Source organism: Manis javanica, chromosome X (genome assembly GCF_040802235.1).
Source record: "Manis javanica isolate MJ-LG chromosome X, MJ_LKY, whole genome shotgun sequence".
NCBI lineage: Eukaryota > Metazoa > Chordata > Mammalia > Pholidota > Manidae > Manis > Manis javanica.
In genome coordinates, this window is record NC_133174.1 from 9,280,246 (window position 1) to 9,303,974 (window position 23,729).

Genomic DNA, 23,729 nt, shown 5'->3' on the forward strand with positions numbered 1-23,729 from the left:
TGGCCTAACCTTAATGTTTTATGGTGCTTTAAACTTGCAAGTACTTTCATATGTACACTTTCATCTGATTTTATACAACCCTGTGAGTATCTAAAGCAGCTTACAGACAAGGAAATTGAGACTCAAGAAGAGTCTCTGGATGTACTTCATACTTTCCTGCCCTTACATCTGTTATCGCTGATGGTTTGAAATAAGGTGGAGGAAATAGGAGAAAGAATCTATAAAACTTGACAACCAACTAGATGCAAAAAAAATAAAAAATGGAGGTAAAAGAACCAGGAATTTTCTGAAGTTCTTACTTGGGCACCAGGGAGGGTACCATTAACCAAGAAAATAAAAATAGAGAAGGAATAGATTCAGTCAACAGATGTTTCCTGAAGGCCTTTTCAGTTGGCACTACTATAATCTGCTTTGAAGGATTCTTGGAATGTATAGACTGTGTTGTTACAGTCTCTCTATGGGAAGGTCAGTCACACGTGCCAATAACTGATTCAAGGGGCCGTGGGCTATGTGCCTACAAAAAGGCTGAGGTTGAGTCCTGTAGCTGTTCACAGGAGGCAAGGAGTTACCTCTGGGCTCAGGGCAAATGTTATGGAAGAAGAAACATTTGAAGAGGAGTCCTGGAGAATGGTAGAATTTGGATGTGCAGAGGTGGTTGTGAGGAGACAAGGAAAGTTCCGTTACAGAAAAACTGAGAACAGGGCATGGAAGGAGGAATATCAGGGTAGAGGTTCTTAAGAACATAGCGTATGTGTGTAGGCAGATAATGAGCAATTATTACTGGAAACAATTATTTCAATAAAGAATTACAGAAATGATTACTGCATACATAGTTTTCCATTTTGTATTTAGTTCATTTTTTTAAATGGCACTTGCCAAACAAATATCTTTTTAAGTACAACTTAGTTCTTTCTTTACATAAAAAATTTCATTTTTCATTGACTAGGGTAAGGATTTCAAATTTAGATAACGTAAGTGATCTTCCCAGATGTGGGTTCATAGTTTTAGAGAGGGTCATGCAAAATATTTTACTATGGTCTTATTTTTTTTTTTTTTATCTATAGTGGCTTGTTTAAAGTAAATCCTCAATATTTAGATAACTTTATTCTTCTTACATTTAGAAATTTCACCAGTTCTTTAAATTGCATTTTCATCTGAACTGCATTCCTGTCTTGACCTTCAAATAGCTTAGCTTTGTCTTCTGGGTCTTTCTTTTCCTTTGGCATTAGTGTTTGTTATTATTCACTGCAAAATTTACCTGACTTGGATATTTACTATTCTCCCCCACCCAGATAAGCCAGATAAATATGATCCACGTGATATTGAAAGGCTACAGCAAGATGATAACTGGGTTGAAAATTACTTATTTTGGAGACATAATATTGTAGATGAAACTCTGAAAATGCTTGATGAGAGTTTTCAGTGGAGGAAAGAAATGTCCGTCAATGGTAAGCTGTTCAATTTAACATGGACAGTATACTAAGCTCTGTGTAAATGTTAGTTTTCTGTTTATCTAATCGTTTATTTGCAGATGTTTTTGATAATCATCATAAACACCAAGATATAATGTTTTATAAAGACCCAGTAACACTTTGAAAGGAGCATCTTATGAATAAGTCTTAAAAGTAGAATCAATCATTCATAAGGAAATCAGATCACCAGGGAAGCAGAGTCATACTGGTATTCTTCACTCAGAGCAGAGTCACCTAATCTCTGCTTAGTTTAATATCATTAAACAATAGCAAGACAGCATTTTCACTACTAGGCCAAGAGGTAAGGAGATACTATTTGCCTGTTTTCTCCAGTTGCTCCCTTATGTCTTTATCTCCAGAGTTCCTGTGCTAATCAGTGCTCCATGCATAATTACTAAATGAATGGGGGTCCTCCAAAAAGCAGGCATATTCCCAAGGATGCCTATGGCAGCCTTCTCTTAAATTCTTGAATTCAAGTCCCAATTCTAGGTTGGCATTTTCCCCACAAATGGCAGTTTTAAATCCTAGAGGTTTATAATAGCTTTTATGACAGGTTTTATAATAGTTTCCAAGTATATGAAGAACTCTTCACAGGAAAGGTAACCCCCCCCCCCATAATAACTCTCCTCCTAAAAACTTAACAGGAAGAAACTGGCTTAACTACTGCTTTCAGTTGGTTATAGAGGGTCTCCTGACCTTGAGGATTATAAACTGGAGTGACTTGAGTCTGGAGATTTAATACAAAATAGTCAACAAATAAATCCAGAGCATATACCCTCTCCAGTCTGCATACTTGTAGAAGGAATCCATGAGAAGGGGAGTATTTAAGAAAGAAACTGATAGAAAGTGTAAAAACTGTAGGTACTTCTGACAGTGAAGCATTTATTAAGGAAAGAAATATATGTATGATATTTCTAAATCATTTAACTACAAACTTTTAAACTCAACAGTTGTTTTCTTACATAGGTTGCTAATTTCTAGTAGTGGACAGCAGAGCTATGATTAAAAAAAAGGTGGGGGTGGTGAGGAAAGATAAAGAAAGCTTTGAAAGTTCTCAGGTGAATGAAACAAAAGCCTTGGCATTTACTGCCTTGCTGTGTTGGTTCTGGCCTCAGTAGAGAATGAACAGGCCCTTTTTTGTTCTTCCTGCTAAAGGATCCAGCCTTTTTTTTTTTTTAAACTATTTTCTACTTGTCCTAAGACCATAAAATGTGTTAGACTCTACTGGATATCAAAGACTGTAGAAAAATACTAGAGAAAGCACAGTGATTTTTTTCGTCAATTCTGAGGCTGTGACATGGATATTCACTGGCATTGTTCTCTTGGAATTGTCCAATAGTGATGACATCTGTTGCCAATCATCATGTGGAACACAACCAGAGCATGGAAATGTGTTCACATAATGATGGCTGGCGTGTAAAGGGAAATGAATTTTTCCATTTCACTGATCTATGTCTTTATGTAGTTTGTTTATTTAGTAAGAAATGCCATTTTTCATTGCCAGAGGTTCTTTCCAGATGTTTGAGGAAGGTTCATTCTTACTTTATATCAGGACTACTATTTAACATTAACCTTTACATTGTAAGTTTTCTTTTTAAAGGCCCCTAAGTTACAATTACTCACCAGAGTTTATCACTTTTTAGACCTGACTGAATCCTCCATTCCCAGATGGTTATTGGAACTTGGTGGTATTTATCTCCATGGTTATGACAAAGAAGGCAACAAGCTATGTGAGTATATTTATGTACTGGCTTTTCAAGATTTTGCAATGTAGTTATCTATCTCCATTAGTAATAGGCAGAACTTTCTCCATATGTACCACACGTCAAGTTTCCTCCAATTGAGGATTGTTAGGGCCACTTTCACAAAGCTTCAAATACTTAGTAGTACGTACTGTTTGCATTATAACAAAGGGGGAAGACAAATGCCACATCCTGTCATAGCCAAAATAATGTAATGCAGAGTCGTTATCCTCTGATTTTCTGATATTAAAATTCAACCTACTATTCTTATGGAAAGTCTTTATGGGACAGTCACTAAGGGTTGCTAAATGGACTTTTTCTTTTCAAACTTCCCAGTTTTCTCCCATTAGCGTTTTCCTAAGTCTGTGTGACCTCGAGAGGAAGAGGAACCATCATCCCTGTGGTCCCATGACTCCCTTGTTACTCTTCTCTCCCCTTTGTCCAAAATCCAGCTGGGTTTTGCTAAGGTGGGGACTTGGCAGGAGTGCCCGCAGCCCATCCTGAGCAGACATCCCTGCAGAGCATCTTCCTGCAGTGTCAGCGCACACCTGGCTTGCCCTCCGGGTGGCCTGTGGTCTGTGCCGGTGTAAACAGTACTCTCTGAGCATTTTGCTCCTGTTGCCAGCTCCTCCTCCATCTGCTTCCCTCATTTCTCTCTCTTACTCCCCCTGCCCCTTATATGTGCTTCCCAGGCTATTCCTTTCTTGGCCTCTTTTACTTTCCAGCTGATACAGACTCCTTGGGTGATCTCAAGTGACTTGGCATCTTCAGCTGCCTACCCCCAAACAGCAGTGACCCCACACTGTCCCCAGGCCATGTGCACACACATACCCACCTACCCACTGATGGATGCCACCAGATTGTCAACCATCTTCAACACAACATACAGTTGAACAGCACCCCACCACCTGTCCTCTGTGCTGCCCAGCTCAGGGCCACAGCCATGGGCTCTTCCCTGGACATGGCTCCCCATTTACTTATCCGTGTGCACTGGCATTCCCTCTGGTCAGGCCATAAGCATCCCCACCCCAGTGCCTTCCCAGGGGCAGCCTGTTGGCTTTCCTTCCCTGCCTCTTCCAGGCTGCCCTCTATGCCTCTGCCAAGACGTTTTAAATAGGAAAATCAAAATGCCTTAGCATTTCACTCGGAGTCCTTCAAGCCCAGGCCTTGTCGCTCTCTTTAGCATCTCCTGTCACCACTTGTCACATTTGGTCTTAGCTGCCACCAATCTGAACAGTTTGCCATGCTCCACCCACATGCCCAGCATGGGCTCACACCTCCCTCATGCCTCTGTCTGGGCTTTTCCTCTGGGTGGAACATTCTTTCTAGTGCTTGACAGAACCAATGGCTTTCTTTTCTGTTAAGCACAGTGAAGAGTACTTTTTAGGTTATGAACAGTTATTGTTTGTTCGCCTCTATTTTCTTTTCCCCTTGCTTTCTAGTGAAGTTTTGTTTATTTCTTAAGGGGAAAAAGTTTACCTTTATCTGCTACTCTTTATTAAGGTTCCCAAGTGCACACTAATTCTAATTTAAAAGGAAAAAAGATTTTTTTTTATACCTGAGGAACAAAATGAATTATAAATAAAGAAAAATACCAAGAGAAAGAAATGATATATGTATAAAATAATATTATAATGCCATAAATATTTTTCCTTTTTTCAACTTATATTCTGGCAAAAGTCTGGATCAGGGTGAAGTACCATGTAAAAGACCCTAAAACCATATTGGACAAAAAGAAGCTTATCGCATTCTGGTTGGAACGTTATGCTAAAAGAGAAAATGGGAAACCTGTAACAGTGATGTTTGACCTGTCAGAAACTGGAATAAACAGCATTGTAAGCATTTTTCTTTAATTCTAAATCATTGTTTATCATGGTGTCCTTCCACCCCTCCCCCCAACCAAATATTGCAGTAAAATTGAGCTAACCAGGTTATGTTTAGAATTCTTTTTCCCCTTGCATTGTGGGTGAAGTCAAACATGGAATAGAATTTGTAAAGAAATAAATTTGCTTCCATATTTGGTATTGAAACGGTAGATTTCTTAGAAATGTCCCTTGTCTGATACACAGGATATAGAGGGTAGGATGTCAGGGCCGGCAGGGTAGTGAATAGATGTCATAACAGTGAACCTTTCTATCAAAACTAATACCCTACCCCACCTAACCCTGTGCCTGGCACAGAGCAGTACATTCAGTGAATACTGCATAAAGTAATGCACGCTCTCTCTCTCTCACCCTTAAGTTCATATCACGTTTTGCAGTTACAAGATGTTCACCTGAGTTTTGCGTATACAAGCACCTTGTGATTTGTTGAAGTTTTTTGTTTACTTGTTGGGATTTGTTTGTTTGGTTAGCTTTGGAAACCAGTTTTCTTCAGGTGATTTTTGCCAAGCTTAAATAAGTAAAGCCTACCAGTCTTAATTTGAGCCCTTGTGACCTTAGTGGCAACTACAAACCCTTCAGCAGCAGTGGAGATCCCTTGGCACATGTATTAGAGCTGTTCTCTCTTATATTCACACCTTGGCTGATTCTGGTGGCAGTGAAGTGGCATTCACACACCTAACCTGGGACAGTATTGAAACCTTTTTGAAAATCCATTTGGAAAAGTAGATAAGAACCTGAAAGGGTTTATAGTCATCCTCTTTGCCTGGTAACTAACTTCTGGAAATCTATTCTAAGGAAATAATCCTGAATACAGAACAAGCATTGTGCATCAAAATGTTTTTTCAGGGTGTCATTTAAAATAGTGAAAAATTAGAAAAAAATGTAAATGCCAACACAGTGAAATGGGAAATTCTGGTGTATCTAGTTGATGGAGTATGTGTAGCTGTATAAAATGGTATTTATAAAGAATTTGTAGAAATACTGGAAAATACTTCAATGAATAATGAAAAAAGGTGACAGGATTATTTCATAATGATATCTAGCCCCAAAAAGGGAAACCTTAGACATTAGAAAACCAAACAAAAAGCAAGCTAGAGAGAATAAGAATTTTGGGGGGACCACATATTTCTTTTTTTCATCTTTCTATATTTTTATTTATATTTTAAGGGTCCACTGCCTTGGATTTTTTCAGTCTACTTTCCAAGTCAGTGAGTTTTAGATTAAACTGTTTAATACCCAAAATCTAAATCAAAACACCTAGATAAATATTCCATAAAAATAAATCATGACTGTTATCCTTTGTGTGTGATAGCTTTCTAATTATTAACCCAGAATCAAGAAAAATTAATGTTTCTTTTACTGCCAAATATAGGGGCAAAGAATTGACTTGAGCTGCTCCTTTTTTTGAGCTACTTATATGCTATTTCATTATCTTTAATTTATAAACAAAGTTATTTCCATTACTATTGGAATCATTAAATGTTTTAAAACACCCAAATCTTACTGAATTATTTTTATGTATGACCCTCTCACAATTCACAAAAGATTTAAGTTGGTTTATAAAGATGTATACAGAATTACAAGGCAAAAAATTTTTTTAAGTATTTATTAGAGCCATATCACTAGCTTGGCTCTAAGCTTTCAGTCGCCTACCTGAAAGAAATGGAATCATTTAAAATTATTCAGTGGCCATACTTTAAAATCAGTGGCTTAGAAATGTCACCTTTCCTGATACTTGAACCAGAGAGAAACGTCTTTCATGGGTCCCCAAAGGGAAGACATTATACAAGATAACAAATAGTGTCCTTGAAAGTCAACATCCTCACAGAATGCAGAGCCATGGGTTTCATAGAGCTTTTCTATGTAGTGCCCACTAATATATTTACACCAGTGGCATCCTATCAGATCCACTTGAATTACCGGTAACTTGGCATTTTATAAGAAAGGCTATTCTATTAAGATGAAAACAAGAATATTAAACAAAGACTTTTTAGGCAAAGTCTCCAGGAGCCACAGATTAGATACTAGGTAAGCAGGTTTTTATGTAATTATTTTTAGACATTTGACTCTCACTCACCTACAAATTATTAAACTATGTGCACAGTGGATATAATTAGTTATGAAGGTATTATATACTGAGATTTATCCCATAATAGATACTTAAGGATGTTTACTTTCAGTTTACTGGAGTTAAAGATGCTGCAACTCACATGCTAGGAATGACCTTATAGACTCTCATCTCTAGGACAACCCACTTTTCAGTAACTGATAGTTTTAAGTTTGCCTGATTATGTCTTTCAGTCTACAGTCCTTATAAGATGACTGATCAGGATTAGTAAGTCAACCTGTGGCCATGGAAAAACATGGAATGAAATGATCCATGTGAACAGTAACCCCAATAACCTAATTTCATGTTGCTGTGTTCAATGCAGTAGAACAGACATCTCTGTTTATAAAGTCTCCCAGAAATTTGAGTCAATGAACAACATCTGAATATAAACTAATAGGTCCCTAACTATTTGGTCCCTAATTATTCATACCTAAATAAGAGGAAAGAAGCTCGAAGTGAAGCTGATACAGTAGGCCAGTATGATCAGGTTAACCATTGTATAAAAAATTGATTAAATATATTTTATTGACGCTATTATAAGGTATAAAAATGAGATTTAAAAAGCAATATACCGGAATTTACGTACATACCTAGTATCATTCCAAGTAGTCAGGTTATAAACTGTATACTATTTTCAGTAATTCTTTAATTGTTGGAAAGATTTTTAGAATTTCTCTATAGGGATTGCTTTCAGATCCATTTTATAATGTCACATTACCTTAGCAGCCTGAAGTATCTAACTAGTTTGAGGTAACATGATGTTTAAGCATCTGATTTAACTCAAATTTAGGATTATTATAAGTAGCTTAATGACTTAAAACCTTAATCACTGGGAATATAGATATATATGAGGTTTTTTTAAGAATTTAATAATTGTCTCATTTGTATTTAATAATCTATCATCTTTAGAAATGTGCCATTTAAAATTATAATACAGACAATCCTAAAAATTTAAATGTATAATCTTTATTTTAGGACATGGACTTTGTACGCTTTATCATCAACTGCTTTAAGGTTTATTACCCTAAATACCTCTGTAAGTAACTTACTCCTTTATAAAAATATAACATAGAAACTATAGACAATCTGAGAATTGTGGAGCTTTATAATCAGTATAGACTTTAATGTCTGAAGCATTGTTTTCTGATGAAGAACCTAATTGTGTTCATAGAAGTTTAAGTGCATATCCTAGTAGGTACAGGTGAAATTTTTCATGAATAATCACTGTCCTTGTCAGTTATTTTAAGAGCTCAAGTTCCAAGCTGTATATATGGCATCCTATAACGCACATATACATATAGGGACATAAAAATGTGCATTTATTTCCAAGATTATCCCATTTTTACTAATCTTTACATTGAGAAATTCATTTAAGATAATACTGTATGAAACTTCTTACATGCAAGAAACAGATAAGCAACATTGATATATAAGGTATGCTGTGTGTTAAGCAATACTTACAATGTACACCATGTTACTAATTGCAAGAAACAGATAAGCAATACTGATACATAAGGTATACTGCGTGTTAAGCAATACTTAAAATGTACACTATGTTACTAATTGCTGTTTAAAAATTGTCCCTAAGAAAACACTTGACTAGAATGCACTATATTCGATTCTGGAATTTGGAGTTTGTTTGTTTTTAATTGTGATTCTTCATTAATTACCTTAACGAAGAACTCCTGAATTTTATAAATTCATTTTTTATTTCTTGGATTTATATGATGGTTCCCCCCTGGAGAAATCAAGATATCATCCCACATAAACAGTCAAATATTTTTAACTCCAGTGGATTGAAAGTGAGAAGACACAAGAGAGGCAACAGGGATATCCAAAAGTGGAAGCTCACAGGTCTGCCTGGGCACACTTCTGGCAAATACCACAGTGAGGGTCTTTTGGGACATGTGACACTAAAGCACAGAATCCCCAAATCATTTCCCTTTGGCATGCTTTCATATTATAATTAATGTGAAGTGAGGAACAGACAAGAAGCACAATGGATATCAAGGATCAGTGCCCCCCCAGCCCTGTGCTCTCATATTTGGAGAAAACTCGAGTATTGCTGAGTATTTGCAAATGAAGAGTATGTCTGGTTTGGGGAACCTGTAGGATCTCTAGCTCTTTCTGATTGCTTCCTGGATCTGGCATATACCCTGATTCCTTAAGGCTTGCTGAGCAGTGCCAGTCAGTGATCAACAGAGAATCACTACGCCACATTGTTAGCTTCTTTTATGTACAAAATGAAAATAAAATACCCAGTTGTTCATTGAAATATCTAAAAGAATTTGTGAAGAGCCGTTTATAAATAGTATACATATCATTATTACTTTATAAACACATCCAGGATTCTTTTGAGAAAACAATTCATGGGTCTGTATAATGGTCAGTTGAAACACTATTCATTCCAATTAATGAGATACTGTATGTATTCTAGCTATGTAATATAGTTTCACACATTGAATTTTATAGAATCTTAAATCACTATGCTTCAGAATTTCTCATATCATGAAATATAAATGTTATTCTTAAAATCTTGAGTCTAAATCTTTTTAGGCATATCCCAGATGAAAGACTGAGGTATTAAGCACCAGGGTACTTCTTTGCTGATTCTGTGTTCCTTACATGACCTTTACTTGTCCTGCATTAATATAATCATTCTAGGAGGTTGTCTGCTCAGAAAAAAAAGGAAATTACTTTGACTAATATGGAATAGAAGAATGAATTGGATATCAAAAATCCCCTTTGTGGTTTCTGGTTCTTCCTCACAGTTGTTAATAGCACTGTTTAATATCTTCATCTAAGTATGCAAATAATACTTCTGTATACTTTGGAATTGTTGGCTTCCTGGGACTCATATATTAAGAAAATTAGGAATAATTTGTTTCTTGAAACAATGATTTATGAAAAATGGGGTTGCGACTGTGAGAGTAGGGTAAGAGTATTATCTCTAGAAAATCATCATTGAAACCATAAATAAGACATTGAAATAATTTTAAAATTGAGCAGACTTCAGCACTAATATGACATGCCACATCCAAAAACTCTACTTATCCACTTAACTATTTTCTTTTGTACCTTTCAGCAAACAGCAAAAGCATTAAAGGAACAAAAGAACAGGCAGTTTGCCAAAGGACAATAGTAGTGCATTATTCATTTCCCACAAGTGGTCCTCCTGGGTAGGCCCCTTGCCATTGTGAGGAGTTTAGTTTAGTTCTAGCACCACTCACACTTTAGTAAATTAGAATTGAGTCAAGCAGCTCAGTTTTTAGTCACACTAGCTTTTGCTAGGCCAGGTTTAAGTGATATTACTATAGCAGAACTAAGTCACATTCAGTGAATTTTTTTTTCATCTTTCAGCAAAAATGGTGATCTTTGATATGCCTTGGATCATGAATGGTGAGTCTATTACTTACACTTTCCTGGAACAGAATGTCTGATTTCCTTTCTTCTGTTTCAATTTAGCCATATTTCTATGATTGTTTTAAAAAAAAGTTTATGTTCTACTTGGTGTAAACTCTGAAGAGGCTGGAGCTAGAACACTCAAAGGCTGTTTCTAAGCAGACTGGGCTAACATTCTTCCCCCTTGCTCTGGAGACATCCATTAGTCTTCTCTAAAAACAGCCTCATGATGGTAAACTACAGCCAGAAGCCAAGGTTTACCACCCACAGATGGGGTATGTCACAGAACACAGGCCTTGGGTAGGTTTTTTCATGGGCTTCAGGTGTTGAAGAAGAAGGTGGAATGAATCTAAAATTTACTCCAAATCTCTGTAGTCACATAACCCTTTGCAAGAGTCATGATACATTTTTTGGTTAAAAAGAAAAGTTTTTAAACCACTGAAAAATGCTTTTTACCAGCTTTAATGTGGTTGTCAACTTAATGTTATTTTCAGAATGTGCATTTTCATTTGTGTTTGCCAAAGTCAGTTGTTAAACAGAGCAAGTAATAGAGAAAACCAGTGAAACCAAAACTTGGTTCTTCGAAAAGTTCAGTAGTGCTTGCTTTGGCAGCCCATATATGAGAATTGGAACAACACAGAAAAGATTAGCACAGCCCCTGCACAAGGATGATACACAAATTTATGAAGCATTCCAATACATCTCAAAAAAAAAGTTTTAATTGACAAAGCTTCAGCTAAACTGATGAAGAGAAAAAGAAATTACTAAAATCAGGAATGAAAGAAGAGGCATCACTATTGTCCTTAGAGAAATAAGATTATAAGGAAATACTGTAAACAGTTACATGCCAAGAAATTGGATTACCTAGATGAAATGGACAAACTCTTAGAAAGACAAACTACCAAAATGGACTCAAGAATCTGAATAGCAGTATTAAAAGAAATTGAATTATTAATCAGAAAACGTCTCACAAAGAAAACCCCAGACCCAAATGGCTTCACTGGTAAATTCTACCAAACATAAAGAATCACCACCAGTTTTTATAAATTCTTCTCAAAATAGAAATGGCAACACTTCCAAACTTATTTTATTAGGCAAATACAAGCCTAATAACAAATATCACAGGAAAAGAAAACTAGACTAGTATCCCTTATGAATATAGAAGGACCAACCCTCAGTAAATTACTAACAAACCAAATCTAGCAGCACATAAAAAGTATTATACACCATGACCAAGTGGGGTTTATCTCAGGAATGCAAAGTTGGTTCAACATGAAAATCAATGTTATCCAACAATATTAGTAGACTATAAGGGAAAAAAACACATGATCATCTCAATAGAACCAGAAAAAGTATTTGACAAAATCCAATACACTCTTATGATAAAAGCACTCAGAAAATTAAGAATAGAAGGAACAAAGAGTTGGAATAATTGCAAAGTTAGGGGGACCACAGAAGTCCACACAGAAGTACCCCCACTTCTGACACCAACTGTAAACTCATGCATTTTCTAAAACCACCCTCGGGTTCACTGGAGTAACTCAACAGAACTCACTGAAAGCTATTATACTCACATTTACAGTTTATTACAGGGAAAGAATTCAAATTAAAGTCAGCTCAGGAAAGAAAAACAGGGTAGAAATCAATTTTAAAATTTGATTAATTTTAATCAAATTAAAATCAGCCCAGGGAAGTACCAGATGTGAAGCACCTTACTTTCCCAGCATTGATATGTGGCAATACCTATGGAGTTTTGCCAACCAGGGAAGCTCACCTAAACCTTGGTGTTCAGTTTTTATTGGTGCCCATTACATAGGCCTAACTGATTTATCACATGGTTAAATTCAGTCTCTAGTCCCTCCAGAAGTCTACTGATAGTGTGTGACCCAAAGCCCCCACCCTAAATTGTATTGTTCCAGTGTGACCCAAGGCCCTCAGGCAAACAAAGACATTCCTATTAGGTATAACAATTACCTCCCAGAAGTTGAGGCAAAGGCCAGACTTTCCTTTGGGTAAATTCTTTATTACACAGAAGAGAACTTGCGCAGCCTGATAAGGTATTACGTAAAACCTGCTTCTATGAAAACCCACCGCCAACATCATACTTAGCAGTGAAGGAAGAAATGCTTTCCCCCTAAGATCAGGAACAAGATAATGTTGCTACTCTCACCACTTATATTGCCAGGGCACTTAGGCAAGAAAAAGAAAGAAAAGGCAACAGGATTGGAAAAGAAGTAATACTATTTATATTTGCAGATAACATAATTTTCCATATGGATAATTTTAAGGAACACAAGCACATACAAAACACCCTATTAGAATAAACAATTTCCATAAGGTGGCAGGATACAAAGTCAATACACAAAATCAATTATATTTCTGTACACTAGCAGTGAATGATCAAAAAATGAAATTAAAAGAATTGCATTTATAATAGCATTACAGAGAATAAAATACTTAGAAATAAAGTTAATAAAAGAAGTTCAATACTTGTACACTGAAAACTATACAAAACACCATTGAAGAAAATTAAAGACCTAGGTAAATAGACATCTCTTGTTCATGGATTGGAAGACCTAATATTATTAGGGTGGCAGTACTTCCCGAATTGATTCACAGATTCAATGCAGTCCCTGTCAAAAATTCCAGCCACCTTTTAAATTGATAAGCTTAAATTCATATGGAAATGTGAGACCCAGAGAAGGAAAAATAATCTTGAAGACCAACAGTGGAACTGGATGACTCACACTTCTTGGTTTCAAAACTCACTATAAAGCTGTAGTTATTAAGATCTTACAGTATGGACATAAGGATAGATGTGTAGATCAGTAAAATAAAGAGTCCAGAAATAAACCCTGATATTTATGACTAATTGATTTTTTTGACAACAGTGCCAGGACAATTCAGTGGAGAAAGAAGTCTTTTTAATAAATGGTGCTGGGACGACTGAATATACATGTTCAAAAGAATGGACTTTGATTTCTACCTCCCATCATACAAGAATTAACCCAAAATGGATCAGAGACCTAAATGTGAGAGTTAGAACTAGAAAACTCTTAGAAGAAACCATAGGTGTAAAGCTTTGTGGCCTTGGATGAGGCAGTGGTTTCTTAGATACGACACCAAAAAATCACAAGCAACAGAAGAAAACAATAGATACACTGGATTTCCTTAAAATGTAAAACTTTTGTACTTCAAAGGACATCATCAGGAAGGTGAAGACAGCTCTCAGAAGAAAATATTTACAAATCATATATCTGATAAGGGACTTAATATCTATGATAGATAAATAACTTTAACAGTACAGCAATGAGACCATTGGCCCAATTAGAAAAGGGCAAAAGATTTGCATAGACCTTTTTCCAAAGAAGATATGCACATGGGCAATAAACACATAAAGAAAAGGATGCTCAACATCATTAATAATTAGAGAATTGCAAATCAAAAACCAAATGAGATACTGCTTCCCACCCCCTAGGATGGCTATAATCAAAAAGACAGACAGTAACAAGTGTTGCTGAGGATGTGGGAAAATTGGAACCCTCATGCATTGCTGGTGAGAATGTAAAATGGTGTGGACACTGTGCAGAACAGTTCGGCAATTCCTCAAAAAGTTAAACATGCAGTTACTATATGACCCAGCAAATCCACTCCTAGGTATGTACCTGAGAGAACTGAAAGTATAGGTCTACACAAAAACTTGTACACAGATGCTCATAGCATTATTTATAATAGTGAAAAGAGGAAACAACCCAAATGTTCATCAGTTGATAAATGGATAAACAAATGCATATCCATAAAATGGGAGATTTTTCAGTCATAAAAAAGAATTAAACACTGATACATGCTACATCATAGCAGAAATCTTGAAAACCTGCTTAGTAAACAAAACCAGTAGAAAAACCCCCACATATTGTATGATACCATTTATATGAAATGTCTAAAATGGGCAAATCCACAAAGACAAAAGTAGATCAGTTCTTGCCAGGAATGGAAGAAGGGATGCTAAGGAGAGATTGCTAATGGGTGAGGGTTTTATCGTATGTAAATTATATCAATAAAGCCATTATTCAAAAAATCAGATTTAATACTTGGGTTAATTCAAGTAGCATAGCTTCAGTATTTCAACTCACAGACTTTTTAAGTTGAAATGAATGAAAACGTAAATGTTATGTAGCAATTATAGTCAAAAATGCAATTTTCCGAACTACCAAATCAGGCTCTGTTATTTCCTGATTTTTTTTGACACTTTTGCAAATTTATTTTGGGTGTCCTCTTTTAATTTCTTTAACATGTGCTTAGAATATCATGATGAAAACAAGGATTAAAAAATTAAGTATAAACCAGAATGGCATGACAGAACAAGACTTTATTACTAAACACCTGTGTTTGACAGCAGTTTATTCTTACAGATTCTGTAAGTTCCTCACACTTATATAAACTGCAGGGCTTGGGAAAAAGGCAGAGTTTAGGATCCGACTCACACCCATAATAAGAAGGGCTACTTCCTTCTCTTCTTGACTTCCCATTTGAGAATGTTTTTTAGATTGGGGGTTTATCAAAAGCATAAGTCTTTCCATACTCTTTCCATACTATTGTACAGTTATTCCCAGAATCACAATGCATTTTGACTCAGTGTCTGGACACCTTAGTAGCTGGGATCATTCATAGATTTGTGCAGAGGCCAAAACCCTGATAAGTTTATTAATGAATATCAGGGTAACTTAATATTCCTGAATCTTCATGGAACATTTGAAGCCCATAGGGACAGTCACAATGTAAATGCCTACAGGAGTTAGAGAATGTTAATTAAGTATCATGCCATAGAAAGATACATATTAACAGATTTTAGCCCATACTCATTTCAGAAGACCTGGATTATTAGCACATACAGTGAATTAATTGAAAAAGAATGAAAACAATTTAATGAAGTGACTTGCTTTTCCTTCAGCTGCTTTCAAAATTGTGAAATCCTGGCTTGGTGCAGAAGCAATGAGTTTGCTGAAGTTTGCAAGTAAAAATGAAGTCCAGGACCATGTCAGTGTAGAATATCTGCCTCCCCACATGGGTGGAACTGTAAGTATAGTGCTTGAAACTTGTTTCTAAAATAAGACTACATCACGGCACATTAGGCTGTAGCCTTTCCTCAAGGAAAAAGGAAATGCAGTATCTTAATATCCAAAAAAAGATCACAGATAGTCCAAAATAGCAAGCAGTGTTCACAGGCAATTTATATGTAAGTTTTCAAGTTGTTAAATTTTTATTTTTGAATAGGTTGTATATTTACATGGTTCTAAGTGAAAAGTATTCAGGAAGAGCATTCAGAAACAAGTACTTAGCAAAAAGTCTTTCTACTGCTATCCAAACTACCCTGTTCCCCTCCCCAGTTCCATTTCTTCTATTTATTTCCAGGGATTTGTATTGCCTATATAAGCAACTATAATATATATATATGCAATATATATAAGCAAATACAATATATTTGTAGTTCTTCCTCCTCTCTTTTAAATTAGTATATTTATACACTATTGCATATCCTTTTTTTCTTTACAACATGTCTTAGAGATCATTCCAAACACATTCCAAGTGTGTTTGTTGTCTTACTCTTGTTTATGGCTGCATAGTGTTCTAGTGTCTAGCAATGAACCGTAAATTAGTAACCATAAATTATTTAATTTCCTTTTGATGTGTCTTTAGTTTACTTCCAATTGTTTACTTTGAACATTTTGAAAGAAAATGTATACTATCTGGATTTTTTAGATGATTGTGCTACTTATGAGATCAGAAATAGATACATATTAAATTTTTAATACTGCCTAACAATGAAACATAATAATGATAATGACCTTTTTAATAAACTGTGAAACCTATGGATTTGGTATGCTTTGAGTTAACTTGATTGATAATATTTTAGTCACTTGATTTATACAGTATACTTTGCTACTGTCTACATGGCAAAATTGTATTCAACTAGAACCAAGGGACTAGCAAGATGAAAAATGTTGGTATGTTCTTTTGTTTCCTTTGATTAGAAAAAACTTGAACCAGTATTTTTAATTTGAAGTTTTCTGCTTTCCTATTCTGAGGGTTTTTATTTTCACATTTTAACCTAGAAAAACAGACTATAGTTCATTTCAGGTACTACCTTTAGTTAAAATAGCTATTTGACTTGTCATTTTTAATAATTTGTTCAATGGAATTATATCTTAAAATGAATAACATTTAGTTAAAAAATATTTTTATTTCTAGGGGTAGAAAAGGTTATTCTATTTCCTTTCTCTGTTGCTAATGGTATATATCTTCAGGGTGGTCGTCAGAATTGTAGTAGGACTACTGTTCATTAACATAAATTTTTTTCCCAAAAGTAATACACATTATTTTTTTTTAAAAGCAAACACCACCAAAGACTGAAAAATACAAGAGTAGAGGGAAAAGTAGGTGTCTCTCCTCAGGTCACTGGCCACTGCCACTCTCTACAGACAGTCACTGTTCCCAGGGTTGCTTTCCTTCTGGAGATACTCTATCCATTATATTTTTTTGCATAAAGGTCACAAATTACACAAAATACATTGTTCTGTTGTGGTTTTCTTCCACATCATTTATTTTAGGTTTACCATATTGATTCATAGAAGTCTAACTGATTTTTTAAACCATTGCAGAACATTCCATTGTGTGAATATAACAATGTATTTAATCAGTTACCTTTTGAAAAAACATTAGCTATTTTCCAGTCTTTTGCCATTACTAATAGTGCTGCAGTGAATATCCTTGTAAATAACTCTTGGAACATGGATGCAGCAGTATATGTAGAATATAAACTCACAGAATTAAAATTAGGTCAATGAGTATATTTAAATTTTTATAGCTCTTGTTAATTTCTCAAGAGTGTGTGGGAATGCTTGAACCACATCCTTGCCAACACCACATACTCCCATTTTTGTAATTTTTGCCAGCGTTAGGTGAAAACTATTTTATCATGGTTTTAATTTGTATTTCTTTTATTGTGAGTGATATTGGGCATTTTTCATGATTTAAAGGGTAGTCTATTCTTTTTCTATGAACTCTATCATTCCTTTATTCCTTGTTCCGTTGGGTTCTTTTTGTTACTGATTTGTACAAGTTAACAAAAGCTGTCTTCTGTTTCTGATGTGTGTGTGGCATATTTTCCCTGTTGTGACCTTTAAATATAATACTATTATAAGGTTTCTTTTCATTGGTTGGTGGTTGATTGGTTGGGTTTTGTGTTTTGCCATTCAGCAATGTTTCATCTTAGTGCGCTCAATTTTACCAGTATTTTCATGCCTTCTAGGTTTTGTGCTATGCTGAGAAAGGCCTTCCCTACTTAGGTTTTGTCATTTTTGTTTATTTAATTCTCCTGTTCTGGAGCTTATGTGGTTTTTAAAAAATCCGTGTATACACACACATTTAAAGTTTTTATCCATCTGGACTTATTTTCGGTATAAAGAGTGAGCTAAATATCCAAGCTAGTTCATTTACAGGTGGCTGGCGATTGTGCCACACCACTTAATTGCTCTTTTCCTTTCTGTTCTGAAATGTTTCCTTTGTTTTAAATTTCACTATCTAATTCAGTCTGTTTCCCTGGCCAGAGGAAAGGATTTTAACTCTACTAAGAGAATTATTTCTCTACCCACCTCTTAGCAGGCTAATACAAAATTCTTTTCCCTTAGGATCCGTTTAGATACAGCTATCCACCACTAGTAGATGATGACTTCCAGACACCATTGTGTGAAAATGGGCCTATTGCTAGCGAAGATGAAGCTTCAAGTAAAGAAGATATAGAAAGTGATGGCAAAGAAACCTTGGAGACAATTCCTAATGAAGAACAGACAGCTCTGAAAAAGGTAATCTTGACAACAAAATGAAGTTGAGTCCAAAGCTATGGCCTAGTCCCAGTTCTGCCACTAGCTGGCTCTGTGATTTGGGGTAATTCACTTAACCTGCTGTCCTTCCACATCTTCGTATGCAAAAAAGAAAGAAGGATGGCACTAGCTGACCAGTAGTGCCACTATGGTGTATAAAAGGCTGATCCCATGCTTTCGTATAAAAATTGACAAAAGGCACCTGGAAAGAATTGTTCTATCCAAAAATAGTTCTTATTTATCTAAAATAAAATTAATTCAAAACTTTACCTGGATCTACTTCTTCTATTTCAGTTTTTAAAGAGCACTTAGCTGTTATCTTTTTATGTCATCAGGGGCTTGATAGAGGGATAAATACATTAAAATTTAGAACAAATTTAAAGACATTTAGGAGAAGGACCACGCTATATTCTCTATAGTGACCTGTTTATAGTAGGCACTCAAATATATGTTAAAGGTCATTTTAATGTATGTTAAATATATAATTTAGATACAATAAACCTGTGTTAAAGACTATAATTTGGATTGAATTACTACAATGTTCACTTTTTGACCTAATGAACTGCCCACCATCAGTGTGAAACTAAATTTATCTTTTCTTTCCATATATTTTTTTGTCTTTAGATTACCCTAACTGAACCTACTTCTAAAGCAGAAGAAAATGAAAAAGTTGATTCCAAAATGAAAACTTTCAAGAAACCATTGAGTGTGTTTAAAGGTCCCTTACTACACATCAGGTAATGGTGGAGGATTTTATTAGCTCCACTTTTAATAATATATCTTGATCATCTTGAGAGAACTGCAAAATTAGGAAAACTGCTGTTTTTGAAACTGGAAATACAAAATTCAGGGCTTTCCAAAGACTCTCCTTGGTTTCTACACATAATGGATATTTTTAGCTACCTTTTTGTTATTTATTCTGTTAAGCTGTGTTTATTAAAAAATCTGGATGATGTGTATTTTTCTCATTTTCCTGATTTTATTTGACTTGCATAAGTTCAAGGGTACCAGAAACAACACTGAAGTAGGTCGGCATTTATCAGTTTGGCCTTCTAAAAGCTAAAGGTGAACCAAAAAAACAGGTTTTTTACCAAAGCCGAATTTCAACACCTCTCCTTTTGTTTCTAGGTTATTCAGTCCAAAAGATTCAGGATTGTTTATCATTATGTAACGACCTCTTTCTCCTTAATGATGCTTTTGGTTGGTAAATCTACATAATAGCCTTATGTTAATATTGCTGTACCATCTTTATTTAGCAATGATCTAACGAATCATTTTCTATCCCTTTAGTGAAACCTTTCTGTATAACTGTTTTAGGTATGACTGTTATGAACAATACAGACTTCTTAAAAATCTGAGATTCTCTGACAAGATTGGTTTGTTTACATATGTTTTGATTATTGTTATATTTGGATTTATCTCCACTGTGTGTGTGTGTGTGTGTGTGTTAGGGCAGGGGAGAGGGAAACACACATGCATGTTATGTTTTCCGTGGTTTTTCTTTGCCGTTTTCCCCCTTTGGAGTTTTTTGATTTCCCATTTTTTCCTCTATTAGTTTAGAAGTTACACGCAGTTTCTCCCTGGAGGCCTGTCAAAACCGTAGGTCCTGCCTTAAAACTGTCAAGGTATGGCTAGAAGAGCCGGCTAGGGAGGAAGCTCGAGCAGAGCAGGGCACCTTCTGGGACTATGCTTCAGGCCCTGCCACTCCCTGCTCCTGCCCCTGGGAAGGACACAGCGCTACTCCTGCGTGCACACAGGGACCCAGCGAACATCTCTCCTCCCAGAGTTGCTCACAGTTTCTGTGCTGGTTACTGAGAGCAGTTCTGAGATCCATAACCTTCCTGTCTTGTCTGTGGTATAGTTCAGATTGGATTCAGCAACCACGCTAACTTATGGCTTGTCCAAAGATGGACAAAGCCTCCTTGGGAGAGCACTTCCTTAAAAATGTGTGTTCTTTTGGTGAGTATCTCAGATAGGCGGACATTCCTGAGATAAAATGAATCTATGTACAGATGTAGCTCAAAGTCAAGCGCTATCTGAAGAATTGACCTTTTTATTGAAAATAAAAATACTGTCTTTCCCATTGTTTGGAGGCACCTGATAAAATTTGGCTAATTAAACTATGCAAACTTTGCTTGAGTCTTTCAGTTTTCATTTTAGGTCATAGGCATTACAGTGGCCAATAATAGGAAAATATGCATTTTGAGGCTTGCTTATTTTACGGTTTAACAAATTCTTCCTGCAGTTCCCACCCCAAATCTTATTTCTGTGTTTATTTTTCTTCTTCCGTATTACTTAGGAAAAGCCCTTATTATAATAAGGAATTACTCTGTTACTTAAATACATCCCTAATGATATTTCTTCTTAAGTTATGCTCTTCTCTGTTGGTGTATAACAATATGCCCCACTCTGATCTACTTGTAATTAGGTAAAGTAAAAGCAGCAATTCCTTCTTTGTTTTAATTAATCACCTGTAACCTCCCAAAGAGTTTAAATAAGTGTACCTTAAGATTGTGCTGTTTATAGGACTATTTGAGAATCTTCCTAATTCTTCTGTCCCTTCCTGTTTTGCTTTTAATCTTGGGGGAAACCGTAGGACTTTTTAAATAGCATGCATTGAATCAGTACTTAAAATACAAAATGTAGTAGGTAATTGTTTTGTGATCTTTTTTTCTTTTGATGAAATCTTTTTATACAAATCAGCATAAAATATTGACCAAATATTTTTCTTTAAGCTGATGATTAGATCGTCATTTATTCTGGCTAATACACATACCTTATGCTTTTGTAATCATCTAGCCCAGCAGAAGAACTGTATTTTGGAAGTACAGAATCTGGAGAGAAGAAGACTTTAATAGTGCTGACAAATGTAACTAAAAACATAGTTGCATTTAAGGTAAATATCTGAAAGACATAATTATGTGGGAAAATTTGACATGAGAAGTGATTTTGACATATTTTAATTGAAAAGTTGATAATATTGAATGAACTTGCACAGTGTTGTTTTATGATATTTTTAGGCATATTAAGTACTGCCTTCTAGTTCTATCCATGTGTTTGTAACTTATCTAAAATTTTCCCTGGGATCTGCTCAGTCTTTAATGTGCAGTAATAGGCTAATGAACAAATTAGTCCCAGGTTTAATAGTTGTTGTAAATAAAAACCCAAGGAAAATCACTCTTCATATAAATAATTCAATTCATAACATTGAAAAGTAAAACTATAAAATGGAAAAGTCCATTTTCCCCTGGGTGTGGTATATTCTGGAGTACAATTGGTACTGGATACTAACCTGCTACTGAGCATTAAGTATAACAAGCCTGAATCCTCCACTGCCCCCATACTGTTGGTATTACATCATCTATTTAATTTAGATGTAACCATTAAGGTATTCTGTATGTCCTTTGATTATCTACTGTTTTTTAGTTTTTGAGTGCTATTGCAATGTGTTCTAATGTGCATTCCATTTCTTGAATTTTTATTATTAAATTCAGGCAATTATCAGACAGGATAAATACTTAAGAGGAAGGCTAAGTGACAATTACAAGATGAGTTAATATTTTTAAAAACAGATTGAGATGCTTTGAGATGCTTTTTTTTCTTATTGATGGGGAAAGGCCTATTCTATGCATAACGACCAAGATTGTTTTGTACACTTTTATTGATTAACTGCCGATTTTTAAGTCATTTTTAAGCCATTCACCCCCCAACACAGAAAAGCCATAAAGGTTTATTGTGTGACTACTGTGTTCATAAACAGGTGAGAACAACTGCTCCAGAAAAATACAGAGTCAAGCCAAGCAACAGTAGTTGTGACCCTGGTGCATCAGTTGACATAGTTGTGTCTCCCCATGGGGGTAAGTTGTCACCTGATGGCCAGAGCAGGGTGTTGATTGGTGTTGGGGGGTTGCTGAGGCTGGGTGATGAGTCAGCAGAGTTGGACTAGAATCTAGAGATTATAGAGTGTCAGAAAGTCACCTCACCACACTCTAGGCATTTGTTTACTTACATGTAAAATAAGGTGGGCAAATGGGTCTCATTAAAATTGTTTTTTAAGAAGTAGAATTGTTTAAACTGATGCTAGTTGAAATTGAATTTCCAAGAAAGTTCTCATTTTTATAATGTTTTCCTTTTTTAATATAGTTGCATATTATTCTTTTTCCTTAATGTTGTTTTCTAGAATAATGACTTAAACCACATATCCAACCCTTTGTAAAGGTTCCTGTTTATATAATAAGCTATCCTTTTGGAATACAGGTTTAACAGTCTCTGCCCAAGATCGTTTTCTGATAATGGCTGCAGAAATGGAACAGTCATCTGGCACAGGCCCAGCAGAATTGACTCAGTTCTGGAAAGAAGTTCCCAGAAACAAAGTGATGGAGCATAGGTATGCTTTTTACTCCTAGGCTCTTCAATGTGATGGGAAAAGTCAGAAAGAGAAATGGGCCTACATGGACTAGGCAGGCATCCCTTCTACTGGCAGATATTTAGGCTTCTAGTGTGGGCCCCAAGCTCTGCAAGGCTCTGGGATGCCCTATTGAATGAGACCTGGAGCTTCTGAAGGAAGTTACTAATAGCAGAGGCTTGCTTGCAGGGCAAGAATCTCAATGTGTCAAAATTACCAACACAGATCTTTTTGACCCAGCAGTTCCCTTTGTAGGAATGCTCACTTTGTGTACTAGAATATGTTTGTTGCAGCATTGTTTTTACTAGTGAAAAATGGGAAAAAAAGAACCTGAATGATCACCAGTAAAGCAGTAGTGAAATGCGTTTGAGTACATCAACACGAAGGCATACTCTGCAGCCTTTCAGAAAAGTATGGTGAGTCTGTTTGTTAGGATAATGGAAAGACACCTATGCTATATCATTAGGAGAAAAAAAACCTGCTCACAGAAAAATATGTGAGACATTATCCTATCTAAAAAGGGGAAAACCTGTGACTATAGGCATATGCATGCGTGTGTGTGTCTGTATGTCAGGTCTTGAAAAGATAAAAAGAAAAGAAGAATAAGGACAGTAGCTGTTAAAGAGCATTTAGTATTACTTCTTATTTGACAATGCTTCCCATGTAATTTAGCATACCAAATAAGCCTAATTAGTTTAATGTCCCTCTTTTTATAAAGAGAGTGAACAAATCTTTTGAGATGTTCCTGGCACCCTCTGGAAAATTCCAAATTTAGTTCAAGGTCGAGAAGACTTCATTTAGAATTTGATTTTGGACACTTGACTAGATAGGATAA

At 35.5% G+C, this 23,729-nt stretch overlaps 1 protein-coding gene and 1 non-coding gene across 5 annotated transcripts in view; both read left to right on the forward strand.

Annotated features, from left to right (window-relative positions):
* MOSPD2 (motile sperm domain containing 2) overlaps positions 1-23,729 on the forward strand; it is a 47,594-nt gene that overhangs the window by 16,000 nt on the left and 7,865 nt on the right. For all 4 annotated transcript variants that reach the window (XM_017644792.3, XM_017644793.3, XM_017644794.3 and 1 more), the window contains 11 exons: positions 1,293-1,448; positions 3,116-3,202; positions 4,895-5,049; positions 8,183-8,243; positions 10,568-10,606; positions 15,561-15,685; positions 18,298-18,471; positions 19,114-19,226; positions 21,289-21,385; positions 22,250-22,346; positions 22,747-22,876. In XM_017644792.3, coding sequence (XP_017500281.1) covers positions 1,293-1,448; positions 3,116-3,202; positions 4,895-5,049; positions 8,183-8,243; positions 10,568-10,606; positions 15,561-15,685; positions 18,298-18,471; positions 19,114-19,226; positions 21,289-21,385; positions 22,250-22,346; positions 22,747-22,876 — 1,234 coding nt within the window. The remainder of the gene's footprint in view (positions 1-1,292; positions 1,449-3,115; positions 3,203-4,894; positions 5,050-8,182; positions 8,244-10,567; positions 10,607-15,560; positions 15,686-18,297; positions 18,472-19,113; positions 19,227-21,288; positions 21,386-22,249; positions 22,347-22,746; positions 22,877-23,729) is intronic.
* On the forward strand, positions 11,206-11,312 carry LOC118972797 (U6 spliceosomal RNA). Its single transcript, XR_005061884.1, has one exon. It is a non-coding gene; the product is annotated as a U6 spliceosomal RNA (small nuclear RNA).